At 42.6% G+C, this 13,021-nt stretch overlaps 1 protein-coding gene across 8 annotated transcripts in view; it reads right to left on the bottom strand.

Annotated features, from left to right (window-relative positions):
* agrn (agrin) overlaps positions 1-13,021 on the bottom strand; it is a 280,463-nt gene that overhangs the window by 25,663 nt on the left and 241,779 nt on the right. For all 8 annotated transcript variants that reach the window (XM_069140920.1, XM_069140922.1, XM_069140921.1 and 5 more), the window contains 6 exons: positions 10,658-10,772; positions 8,291-8,410; positions 7,713-8,102; positions 6,073-6,265; positions 3,331-3,546; positions 1,101-1,330 (listed from right to left, as the gene is read on the bottom strand). In XM_069140920.1, the coding sequence (XP_068997021.1) occupies positions 1,101-1,330; positions 3,331-3,546; positions 6,073-6,265; positions 7,713-8,102; positions 8,291-8,410; positions 10,658-10,772 (1,264 nt within the window). The remainder of the gene's footprint in view (positions 1-1,100; positions 1,331-3,330; positions 3,547-6,072; positions 6,266-7,712; positions 8,103-8,290; positions 8,411-10,657; positions 10,773-13,021) is intronic.

The following is a 13,021-nucleotide window of genomic DNA, read 5'->3' as shown; positions in this document are numbered from 1 at the left end:
CTCCACTCTCACTTCCTCCCTACCAGAGCTCTTTTTTTTTCAGACCTCCTCTCCCATTTTTTTTTATCTTGAAAACTTTCTCACCTCCCTCATTCATCCAGCCATCCTGACATGTCCTCCTAAGAACTACAACTACCCATCCATTTACTCTCTCTTCTCTCTCTCTGTGATGCGTCCCAAGACAGGACACTCTGACATTATGTCAAAATTAACTTGCAGACAACAGTCCAATTCCCTTTATCACCATTCGCTTTACGCCATTTGCCAACGCAACTTTTGTCCTCGCAGTGATTCCTGGAGTGGAGAGCTATCTATACTTTTCCCCAAGCTACTTAATAACAACAAAAACATAAAAGCACCTCTTATACAAAAGTTAATAATAATATAATGCGATGCTTTATTGAGTTACATTTTAAATTCAAGGAAAATGGCTCTTAAAACTTGGCTGATAGGTGGATTCCATAACCACTGACCTGCCCCCGTGTAAGGATAAAATCCTTTATTGTTCAAGCATAAAAGTTAACTCTGACAATTAATCTGGTCCTTGTGTGAAACTTTCCGCAGTCGGCTACGGGTATGGCCAGCGAGGGGCACGCTTGGCTAGGCCGTGATGGTCTCTGCTTTTAACTATACTCCCTCTCAGTTGCTTGTTAGTTGCCATCTGCTGGAGGGGAAAAAAAAAAAGGGAGGGAGGAATGTGGAAGTCGAGATAGACCAAAGGCCAATCACTGAGAATTTGTTCAAAGTTTTCATGTCAACATTTAATCTCTCATTTCTGCGCTGGACGCACAGATTTGATGGTGTTAATGGAATGACTTGCAGCGCTCCTGCTGGGGGCATGAGTTACACTGTCAAATTAGGCTGTCAAGCTTACTTAGGATTTGTGAGTAAGGCATATGACCATAGTGAATCCCTGAGGAGAAGCCAACACAGAGACACACTGTGTAAAGTGAATTTGACCTACAAGGTGTTAGAAAAGTTTGAAAATTCCATATAAATAAGACTTTTCTACTTAAATCCCTTCACTTACACTTTAGGAACCAATTCCGTGTCTCCAGATATTCCAGTATGACAGTGACTGTCCTTTATCAGCACCTTACCCCAGAATCCTTTGCTACACTTGCAGTGGAACATCTCCGCCTCCTTGACCTGGCACGCGGCGGCGTTCTTGCACGGGTTCGGCTGGCAGGGGTTGTTTCCACATTCACCCACGCCGCTGCCGTACTGACTGTCGCCGCCGCTCTCCTGCAGGTTGAGCACCCGGTTGTTGACGTCCAGCACGCGGATGCAGCCCACCAGACCTGTGGCCACCGCCGTCCTTTCATTTACACTGCAGACGGAAAGGGAGAGAGAATTACAATTATTACACAGCAGACTCTCACATAATAACACCAAACATGGTATAGAAAAACACTATAAGCTGTATAATACTGTACATACATTTAACGCAGCAATGTAACTCAGTTTATTTCCATAAGGGAAGAGGTGGAAGTTTTCAGTTGATGGTCCTCTTCAAATTCTGACTGTTTTCCAAAAACATCCCATCAATTCTAATCAAAATCTCATTATACAACAAGTAGTTCCGACCCAGTGATCTGATTGGTCAACTGTACTTTTGGAAAGTGCTCAAATTACCATAAAACACACCCTGCTCATCATTAGAAATATCACTCTGCCTTCTCAATGGAAATATATAATTGGAATGTAATTTCATATATGTAACATAATGTTGTTTTTACTTGCTATAGGCCTACTAATTGTGAAAATCTGGTCTCTTTTGGTCCTTTTTATGTTGCACCGAGCACTATGTTTCTATGTGCTTTATTTATTCAGTTTGAGAAACGATCTCCAGAAGGCAATAAAATGGACTTGATCTTGTCTCTGTTGCTGTGTCGTTGCTAAGGGTTGGACTACTTCCTGGAGTGGTAAACAGTGCATGCATTACATTCGCTTCTACTGACGTGACTAATTGTTTTCCAGTTGTTAGTATGTATTGCTATGGAAATGGGGCTCCCGCTAACAAAACGTTTTATATTTTGAAAGCAAATTGCCCCACAATATGAATACATTTAGATGACATATTTGATTTAGTTGGTAGCTTGTTGGAAAGAGCCTCGGTCCTGATCGCATCACTGTCGTGCCGATAATCACGTCAAAGCTCACCCTCTCGCGTAATATTGCTTAATTAACTGCTTAATTACAGAGCAACCTTTGATTCACTTACTGTTAGGGCAGGGTGATATATATATATATTTTTTTATCAGATACTGTACCTTAATATCAATATTGCCACAGAATTGTAGGGATCAATGTTTGTGCTTTCACAAAATATTTAGAGAGATTTGTGATTGAAAAAAAGTGATCAGTATGCCCCGCCCTCCCATAGCAGACAGACACATCCAAACATTCCTCTCTTTGAGGCCTAATATCTAATTAATGATAGGATTATTTTCAGATGGACCACCAGAAAACTAATAAGGAGGAGTGACTTTAGTAAATGACACTATAATGACTTGTGGAAAAAATATACTGACTTTGTATTTCATGAGAGAAGTTGAATGAGAGTCAGAATCTTTTTGGAGACGACCCCTAGTGGCTCTTGGTGGTATTGTGCTTTAAGGCACTGGCTGCACTTGTCAGACCCAGAAGCTATATACACTTTATGGAACAGCTAGAACAGTCTGGTCAGTTCAGAAAATGAAAGTCTCATATGGTATGAATATATTGATACATTGCCCAGCCCTATTTACGGTATAATGACATGAGTCTGTAGTATACGAGTGAATGGACCAGTATCAGCTGGTGGTGGGGCTGTACTGTGTTTAAAAACTCTCAGTAAGAAGGCACGCAAGCAAGGCTCAACCAGACCACCCAAAAACCCCACCGGCCCCTGGAGGCCCCATACTTGTACCTGTTGGAGGCCCCATAGTCATTAACCGATTAACAGGACCAGATACTAGTAATGCAGAATATCAGCTGAAATGGTGAGGGCCTTAATGTGGGTTCTGCCTGTCTGTCTATAACATTCATCTCCCTGTCTAATCCACCTGCTTATAGAAGTGGAATATCCAGAGATAGAAGAACAGGGAATCAATAGGTACACACATCTAATTTTCTATTCCAAGGTTCCGGTCGGAGTTAATTTGCCCACACAGGTGAATAAGGAGAAACAGAGAAAATAAGGACAAAATTATTGAGCGAAACGAACATAAATGGAAAATTGGATTAATGCACGTGCTGTTTGGAATATCTCAAACACTGATTTAGCTCCTACTGTAACTTGACTATTATCATAATGATGTAACTGTAACTGTAGATATGAGGCCTTACTCAAGCTTCATTTCCTCAGGCACTCCTCCGATGAACAGGTGGGTGTCCAGGTTGAGGCCGTCTGTTCCCCGCGGACTCTCGCCCTCGATGTGCGGCTCGTTGTCCACGCTGAGCATGGCGTTTCGCCGGTTGCGAGTCACCACCAGTTGATGCCAGCGGCCCTGGCTGATTTGGACTTTGCTGACCACTGTGCCTGTACCCGAGCCTGTGTTGAACCTAAGAAGGATGTATAAAAATATGTCAGATGCTGATTCACTCAACTTTATCCAACAAATCACTCCATACCTGTGTACTTTCACACTTTATACCAATCTACAGCACCACCTGTGGAGGCTATCGTCCACAATATGCTTGTTTTTATCGAGCAGCGCCTAATGACTAGAAGAAATCTACTCAAATTGCTCAACAAGACAGAGATGGATGAAAGAAAGGAGGCACAAAACCTCCCATTTGGGATTTAAAGTACAGTATGTGCCTGGAAAGAAGCAGCACTTAAAAAACTGTCTCTCACTCCCTCATTTTAATTCAACCTTTTATCTAATGAGGTTTTGTTGAGAAAAAGGCCATGTCGTCACAGAAAAGAGCTGTCGTGTATGTGCACCCACACATATGGTGGTATTAGCACAACCTGAGAGTAATTATCTGCCACAAATAATTAGTTCTTCTCCCCACGTCGTGGATTTGCAAAACTGTGGGTGGTAATCTCGCCGCTGTATTTCTGGAATTGAGGCAGAGCTCTATTTGAAAGCGCAAGTGACTAATGATCTCCTTTAGTTTGCTATTGATTTCACTCTGAATAAAGAAATCTAACCTGGGCAGGTTGGGAGAAACTGAAAGGGCTTCGAGGGGCTGGGGTGAAATACGAGAGCTAAAAGATAGGAGAAGCGGACGGCGTTTGAAATAATAGGTCGCAAAAAGATGTGGTGCGGAATCTCTAATTAGTCCATTCACGTCTTTTCTAAGGACGCTCCCTTTCCCAAATGATTTTTTATTCATGCAATTCCAGTGCAGGAGATGAGGTGAATACTTAGTGTTTCTGCAGGGAAATTGTCCAGAAAACTGTCAGTTCTCATCTGAAGGTTACACTAGATAATACTAAATATATTGTTCACTTCCTACTACATTTCTTCAAGGGGCACTGCACCAGTTTTACATGTCAGAATCAATTTACTAGTCATGACAAGTGATACTCAGCCTGGCTCCAGGGAACATAAGATCAGGCAGGGATTGTCTGAAAAATACCATTACTGAGATGCATCATGGGAGGTGTAGGATGTTAGTGTTTCCGTAGTTTGACCCATTTTATCCATTTTTATTGGTCTTAAAAGTCCTGCAGCTACTCATACAGCCACATACATGACACGCACTGAACGCATCAAACACAAAATCATTCCAATAGTCACAAAAACTGAACCATGTGGGTAACATGGATGACCTGAACATAAATCATCCGTTAAAATCTCTACCTATTTAATCATTTGTATCAGTTCAAACATGCACAGAGTCAGTATATTTCTATAGTAGCATACAATATGTTGCTTTTATCCTGACTGCACTGTGCTGATGTACATGTGGGTGCATTTCTGCGTCACTGCTTCCATCTGTAAAACCCAAACACCACATTTGTACATGTTTATACACATGATCAAAAATAACCTCCTGCACATATTGCTGTGCATATGTTCCCGCCACCAGTAAACACGATCATGTCTCTGAAAGCACGCTTTCATCGCCTTAACCTTCAAATCTGTCAAGAGCATGCTGTATTGCTGTTTTCAACATGTTCACTTGCTGTAATCATTTGCCTCGTTATCTTCAGTGCTGTCTGTTTGTTTTACTCTCAGCTGCTGCTTCAATGACCCCGTTTCCTCATGAGGATCATCATAGTTTGGACAGGAAGGAAAAAGACCTATCGAATGCACACCTGCATTGTGGGACTTTTGTCTCCCCCTTCTGCAAATGTGAGTAATTACAAAACGGTAGCAGATCACGTTCTCTACGAAATGACTCGTTTTCCTATCACAATTCCATCCATTTGGTGCGATAGCTTTTCTAGAAAAGCCGTATTTTATCACCGTTTGAGTTGGCAAAGGGTTCAACTGGAAGTTAGCTGGCTCGGCCAGTGTAGTGCTGCATTCAAATGGAACTCATGAGCTCGTGGATACAACATGGGAGGTCATCTGCACTGTATCCGTGGTGTTCAAGTGGTTAGGTTGGAAAAACACCATTGCCAGGCAACAGCAACGCGGACGGCATCGAGAAGCCACACGGGCTAACATTTTAGCAAGCTAACATGGGGATAATGTAATGCAGGAAATTCAAAGGTACACAGAGAAAAGACCAGAGGTTGGGGAGATCAACATTTTCCTCAGACGTGGACTATTATCTAAGTTATGACGTCGTGAATACCACAAGAGGGGGCCGTTCATATGGACTCTTCTCGTGTACACATACGACCCCGTTTGAACGCAGCATGCGTCTCTGGTGTGCATGCTCTGATTACAGAGCATACGCAGTTTGCATGCATGCAGCCTACCCAGGACATCAGATTTAAAAACCTCATATACTGTGAAATGCAGACAGTTTTCCGTCAGCATTAAGGTTGCACATTATATGGACTCATTTGGCAAAGGCTTGAAAGTAACGGTCGCTCATTTATATGTAAAAGTGCCACACTTTGGTTCAATCAAACAAACACAGCAGAATCAACAGCTGACCGGGTCGCTGCCCCTCTACACTCACCTGAGCTCCACCCTGCCGTTGACCAGAGCCAGAGAGATGAAGTCCTTCTTGCCGCCCTGGCCGTTGTAGAGCAAGATGCCGGTCATCTCGGACGCCCTGAACTCCATGGCAATGCGGACAGTGTGATATGCGCTCATGGTTTGGAAGGCCAAGTAGGACTGTCCTCCGAATGATGGAATGAAGTACTTGATCACTGGGGGGAGGAATGAAGACAAGTCGGTCCTGTCAGTACTCTGGGATTTCCTTTATCTGGGTGTAATCGAAGTTTAATGTGAATAATTAAGAGTGAGCGGCGGTGGTGTGTCAGTGGCTCTTGATAGATTAATATGCCTTTCTATCAGTTTATTTTAGGGATGATGTTTTGCTGATGAGTTTATCAAAAGGAGAAGGTTGAGAAAGAGGAGGAGTTTTTCATTCAGCCTGAAATCCCACACATTCACGTCTTCATGCACGTCTTCACACACACGCGCACACACACACACACACACACAAAACCTTTTTTTTTGTTTTTTAAACCATGCTACAATTATGATTATTATCATCCATTTTCTCCCCGGGCTCCTTCCCTCTCTGTCCATCTGTCTTTCTGTCCGTCTCTCCGAGGAGAATGGCAGCTGATGAGCTCCCGCTTTTCTAATGACTTGATTGATCTCGGGGAGACTAGTGTGCAGTTTGTGCGTGAGTGTGTGATTTCATTTAGCCACTCCAACTCAAAGATACACACTGATTCTCACCAGCTAATCCCCATCAAAGCAATTAGTGTCAATTATCTTAAGATGCAGCTGCGTGAGGTTGCTCCTCGTTCCCCCCAAAAATCCCAAAGTAGGGTAAGAGGCAGGAAACAAAAAGAGTTGTGCTTCTCAAGAACTTCTCCTTGATTTCAGGACTTCTCCGCGGCGCTGATTGGATTCCGCGATGCCTTTTGGTGAACGGCTCAGTGGTCGCTCATTTCTGAGATGTTGAACCGGTCTGATTTGCTCGAGGTGAGTTTGAAGCGCAGCCACAGTGGAGCGATGTTGTGTCTTGACTCAGTCACACCTCAGCTCTTTGTGCTCAAGTAAAATCTGACACCGTTCTGATTGCTGTTAACTCGTCAGGCTTTATACGACCCCGTAAATCCACATCTGTGACCACATTACATTTCATTTACATATTCCTACTGAAAGTCATTACTGCCACTTAATGTGTCACCTTGCGCTCAATACAATTAGTCAAAACTACAGCATGACAGAAGGAATATATTTCTTTTTTTCCCCTTTAAAACTAAAGTTTCATTTATTAAAACATTCCTTTAATATTTCAATTCTTTATGATAATGATGTGTTTCTGCTCCTTTACAAATGCTTTAAAGTGCTTGAGGATTTGGTTGATAGTGATTATAAAACAGCTAAAAGGCATGATAGCCACAGTGGAAAGTGGAGGGCCTAAAACGCTCTTTAAAATCTCTGTCAATGTTCGCCTTTGGTGGGTTCTTTGAAATTGCTAATTGCAATATAGTTTTAAATTACAGGGTATATATGCTCCAGCTAATTTTCTTTGATAAGTTTGAAATAAGCTCAGACTTTGAAACTTTATTTTAAGAGTAATAAAAAATACTATGTCTTATGTCCTTAACATATGAGGAAAATGGAAAAACTCACCCTTCTCACACACGGACCCTCCTCTGCCGGCCGGGCACTTGCAGCTGAAGTCGTTGCCGTCGTCCTCGCAGGTTCCGCCGTGGAGGCAGGGGTGTGGGTCGCAGGGCTTCTGGGCCTTGTGGTTAGGCTTGCTCCTGGGGTGGGCGATGGTGGTGGCAGGAGCCATCGCGGTTGTTGTCACGGGGAGCGGCGTGGTGATTGGCGCTGAGGTTGTGGTGGTCCGTCTGTCCCACACGGGCTTGCGGGCGGTGCCTTTTGGTCGGCGGGTGGTCGGGTAGCGGGTGGTTGTCGGGGGCCTGGTTGTGGTGGTGGTGGTGGTGGGAGCGGCTGTGGTGACTGACGCCGTGGTGGTGGTGGTCGTGGTGGTGAAGATGGGGATGGAGGACAGGCCTGGTAACAGAGCCGCGGAGAACAAAGGACATTGGAAAAATAAAAAAAAATAAAGTATGTTGAGCCTGCGGTCTTAAGATTCCCTATTCAAGGCCTGTAAAACCTTTGATAAATCACCTCATGAATAACTTAAAACCCCTTTCATTTTATTAATCCTACACACTCCTGTTAAGTCCACTCTGTATTACCATAATTGGTGAAGTGAATATTCTCGTCCTCCGGCTTCTTCACGGAGATGCTGGTGTCTCGGGAGGCCTTTAACTGTTTCAGCAGGGCTTCCACGATGTCCTCCACGGTATATCTTGTATCTACAATAAACAAAGAGGTACAACCACTCAAGACAGTGTCTCTGAGGAGCAAACACAACAACTGGAGCTTCTCTAATGGTACAATGGATATATCAGACAGCCCTGCATGTGACAGGTGGAGGGTCTCCGTGGACCACTTGTCCTCCAACCGTCGCTTGTCCGACTCTTTTTTCCAGATGAATCGCTCTCATAACGTTTGCCACAGATGTTTGCTTTACAGGCCATGGAGGAGCCCTACATAACGGCACCCGTCGCGCCATGTGAGAGGTACGAAGGACGCTAAACGAGGCTCATAAAAAATAAAAATGAAAAGGAGCAGAGCAGGGAGGAGGCTGGAGTTTTGTGTGGTACAAAAAGGAGTGTAAAGGACAAGTTGTGGCAAATCAGCAAAATCATTTTGAGCCGAATTCACATAAATGTCTTGTTTTGTTTGTCTTGATAATGAAAAAATTGCCACCTGTGAAAGTAAGAGCACGTTCCAGTCCCATTTTGGATGTTGCTGGGCACATTTCTGTTCATCTCATAATAACACACTGTACCTGGAAACACTAAGCACGAGCCAACAATCTCACTGGCACAATCATGCAAGTACTATTTCCTGGCTTTGACCAGTATCAAAGATTTCTCTGAAACATCTCAGCAGGGACAAAATCCTTGTCAGGGTCTTTGGGTTTATTTCTCATGTTGTTTTTTTTTTCTATATGAAAGCAAATTGTTGTAATCAAGCAATCAGGTTGGCATTGAATAGAACATTTTTTCCAAAAAGATGCAAATGAGGAAAAACATTCAGTGGCTCACATTGTTATGAGCCAAATGAAAAATAAGTCGAAAGCACTCAGGCAGCCCACGGCTATGCCAAGGATGCACAATCCTCTACATGTTTTATTTCAGTAATGGAAAAAGTTGAGAAGTTTTTAACCTGCGTTCAGATCCGCATGAACAGACACAACGCGATGAAGGTAAAAGATTATTTTTAAAAGCTACGTGAGGTGTAAACACAGAATTACAGCCATTTAAATGAGCTTTTGCTGCAGTGCCACATACTGTATATTTACGTTATCATGATCACCCAGATTGATGATGTGCAAGGACAATTTCACTGCAAAAGCACAACTGCTTTGAAGAAGAAGAATGTTAAATAGGCCAAACTTGCATCAACTTTCTAACAAGTTTTGAGAAGACTTGTAGAAGAAGAGGATGTGTGCTGAACCAAGTAATGTAGGTCAGATTCATTTTTGATCCTCTGCCTTCCTTACAGTCCAAAAGTTATGAGTGAAAAAATGATGGCTCATTCTGCATTAAAAAGTAGGTCTTCTTTGGCCAATTGTGTAATTTTTATTCCCAATTTCTTTTAGGTCTGTTAAGTTAACTTTAATATGGTAGAAGACTAACAGAAAGAAATTCATTTCTGTAAAAAGCTTATATGTACATAATATTCATTCTGCATCTTTCACAGAAATGTCTTCTATGTCCGAAAAGGCTCCACTCATGTGGCAGCATGCGCTCAAATTCTGAGCCTTGATTTTGATTGATTTGCTTGTTTGAATTTGCACCGCCTAATGTATCCCAATCAAATCGAAATGCAAGGCTCTAAGCAACCATGCCGAGGCGGTTGGCGGTGTCATCGGACCAGATGAAGGGCCATAGTCATTCAGGAATCAGTGTCCAAAAACTGCAAACAATGCTGTTAAATAGTTTTATCGTCACTCAGCGTGGACTCAACCTGAATGTAGACTTGGTTTGAGGTTCTGGGAACATTTTCCTTCACTGCAGTCAGTTGTGATCGACATACTTGTGGTTTGTTTTGGTGCTTGTGATTTAAAATCAAAACATTTTCATCTTAATTCAGGTTATATTGAAGAAAATTTAATAAAAGCTTGACAGTAATCAAACTTAGTGTTGAAAAGTGGTGTTGAATTATGCTGGGAGGTTTACACGGCCGAGATTACAAAATTGTTTTAGGGCATTTGCCCAGTTGAAGACATTTGTTAGAAAAGTATTTAAAAACTAATCAAAAGTAATTTGTTATTTTACTTTAATGAAGCAATTAAACAAGTTACATTACTTATTACATTTTCAACAGGGTAACTAGTAATCTGTAACCTATTACATTTCAAAAGCAACCTTCCCAACACTGACACTGAACACTGCACATATATCTCTATTGGCTGCTGCTCTTTATCATTATCTAAAAAAAAAAAAAAAAAAAAAGTTTTTCAACGTCTGCACACTTCAAAGATCTCTCACCTGGTTTGAAGTGGGCCTCAACAAAGGCCAGGATGGAGTTGCTGGGTGCCAGGTTACGCACACGGACGCTCATGAAGTCTTTGTGCACCTCCGACTTCCTGAACAACTCATTGAGCTGAAGAAGAGACAGAGAGAGTGGGAGGAGAGGACGGACACAGAGAGGAGATGATAAATGAGGCTGGTAATGAGCTCCACGCTATCTTAGTAGTGAAGTCCAATTCCAGAAGACTGTACACTATCTACAAGGAAGAAAGACTGCCTCTCAAATTGGGTGTGGGTGCACAAATTGACATTTAGCTGCTGTCGTGCCATTAATTATGAGAACAAGTTTTCAGGAGGAGCTAAGATAAATGTCGTGCTACCCTGACATTGTGATTGGTTTTGCTTCGGATGCCCCTGCAGTGTGCTTGTTGGAACAGCCTGAGGAGCTCCACGGGGAGGTTGGACTCAAGTGTTTGTTTAAGCCAGTGGTGATATTGCAACAGTTATACTGAAGTTGCCTTCAGCCCAAAATCTGGGCCAATATTTGATCTTAAATGGGTCCATTTCCATGCTACAACCTCAAAAACCTTACACATACTCAGTGTTGTCAGTGTGGTGGTGCATTAATCACATTCACACAGTCTACGAAAGCAACAAGAAACAAAAACCCTCTTTGCAACTGCTGATTAAAATCACAGGAGGCCGGCTAACCCCGCTTCGAGAGGCCACTTCTGTTGTTTCCAATGAGTGCTCCTCCACACTCCTCATCTGCATCTCTCAGACTTCACTAATGCCAGTCATTGTTCACAAAATGACGTCGTTAAACAAAACCCCACATTATAGGACACTTCTTTCAAAGAGAAAAGAACTCTTGTGATTTGTGGTGGAAATTATGAATCATTTTGTGCGAGCTTTCAGGCACTAATGAGGTGAGTGCCAATGCAAAAAAGCTGCTGATTTGGTCAGTCGCACTTTATCGAGCTTGAGAATTCAGCCTGTTAAAGATTATTTCCTTCATGTGCTGAACGCCTCTAATTTGTAGGCTGAGGTGTGAAAGCAAAGTGGAAAAATAAAATCCTCCAAAGCTGGCTTAGGGATGGAAGTCGCGGTGGACAAACTCTCCTGTGGCCACGCTGACTTAGAAACCTACAGAATCTTTCTTCCCTCTCCTTCTCTTTCTCTTACACGTCTGAATTTATATCCTAATTACACCAGGTTGCCACGTTGTGTGAAGTGTGCTGGAGTTTGACTCTTTTTGTGTTAATATCGTACATCTGTGTACATATTTTGTGTGTGTGTGTGTGTGTGTGTGTGTGTGTCCGTGCGGGTATGTGTGTGCCGGAGGATGAAGAGGGGGTGGTTTGCTGTCAAGTGGCACACCAGGCTTCAGAAACACACAGAGAGTGTTAACGAGCACACACACACACACACACACACACACACACACACACACACACACACACACATCGCTGTAAGGTAGCAGATTAGGTCCCAGTGGGGGCTAGTGACACTGATTCAACAGCTGGTACATGTGTACTGTGTACACAGACGCACGCGCGCGCGCACACACTCACACACACACACACACACACACACACACACACACACACACACACACACACACACACATTTCATCAGATGAGCAAAGCCCTGGCTCAATAACACATACATTTGTTCAAAGGTCTGAGCTTTACAGAGAAAACGGACAGTGCAGAAATCCGACCAGGGTAAAGTACATGGGCCAAACTGTGATTACTGTATAGGCTGTGAGCCTGCCTCAGCTTTGGCGCGCTAACAGCTACTGGCAGCGTGACCGTCCAAAACTTATGAGACTCATATCCGGAATAGGGACTTGATTTTTTTTTTTTTACAAGCTAAAAAAAATCTTAATTAATCTCACGAGAAGCTGCTTTCAAATACTGTGAAGTGTTTGGCAAGCAATCGACAAATTAGTCTCTGCACAAGTCTGCAGAGAGCTGTTAGTTTTTTTTTTTTTATAGTTGTCTTATTAAACTAGAAGACTTTATTTCCCTGCTAACGAAATTGTTAAGTAATCAACAGTCTATGTGAGGAACATTTTAGTCAGACATCATCATAATTCTTATATTGTTAATATTTGAAAATGTCCTCCTTCATAGGTCTTTTGTGCAAGCAGCTTACTACAATCACAGCAACGTTTTCAAGTCAAGCAACCTCTAGTGGTCGTATGACTAATGCTGATCCGTTATCCTGGAAAAGAGATGCAGTTCAGATGACAGTATATAATGTGAGATTTTCTGTGTTAGGAGAAGGCAGGTTGGGTGGATTGTTGAATACAGGAAGCCCCTGTTCTTTTGTTGTTGCCAACCAAGAGTCCGGACATATTTTTAAAACTGCGTTTAC

Source organism: Embiotoca jacksoni, unplaced genomic scaffold (genome assembly GCF_022577435.1).
Source record: "Embiotoca jacksoni isolate LCO1_2020_lvr unplaced genomic scaffold, fEmbJac1.0.p SCAF_9, whole genome shotgun sequence".
Lineage (NCBI taxonomy): Eukaryota > Metazoa > Chordata > Actinopteri > Embiotocidae > Embiotoca > Embiotoca jacksoni.
The sequence above is the reverse complement of the archived record's forward strand: the minus strand, read 5'-3'. Positions and strand labels throughout refer to the sequence as shown.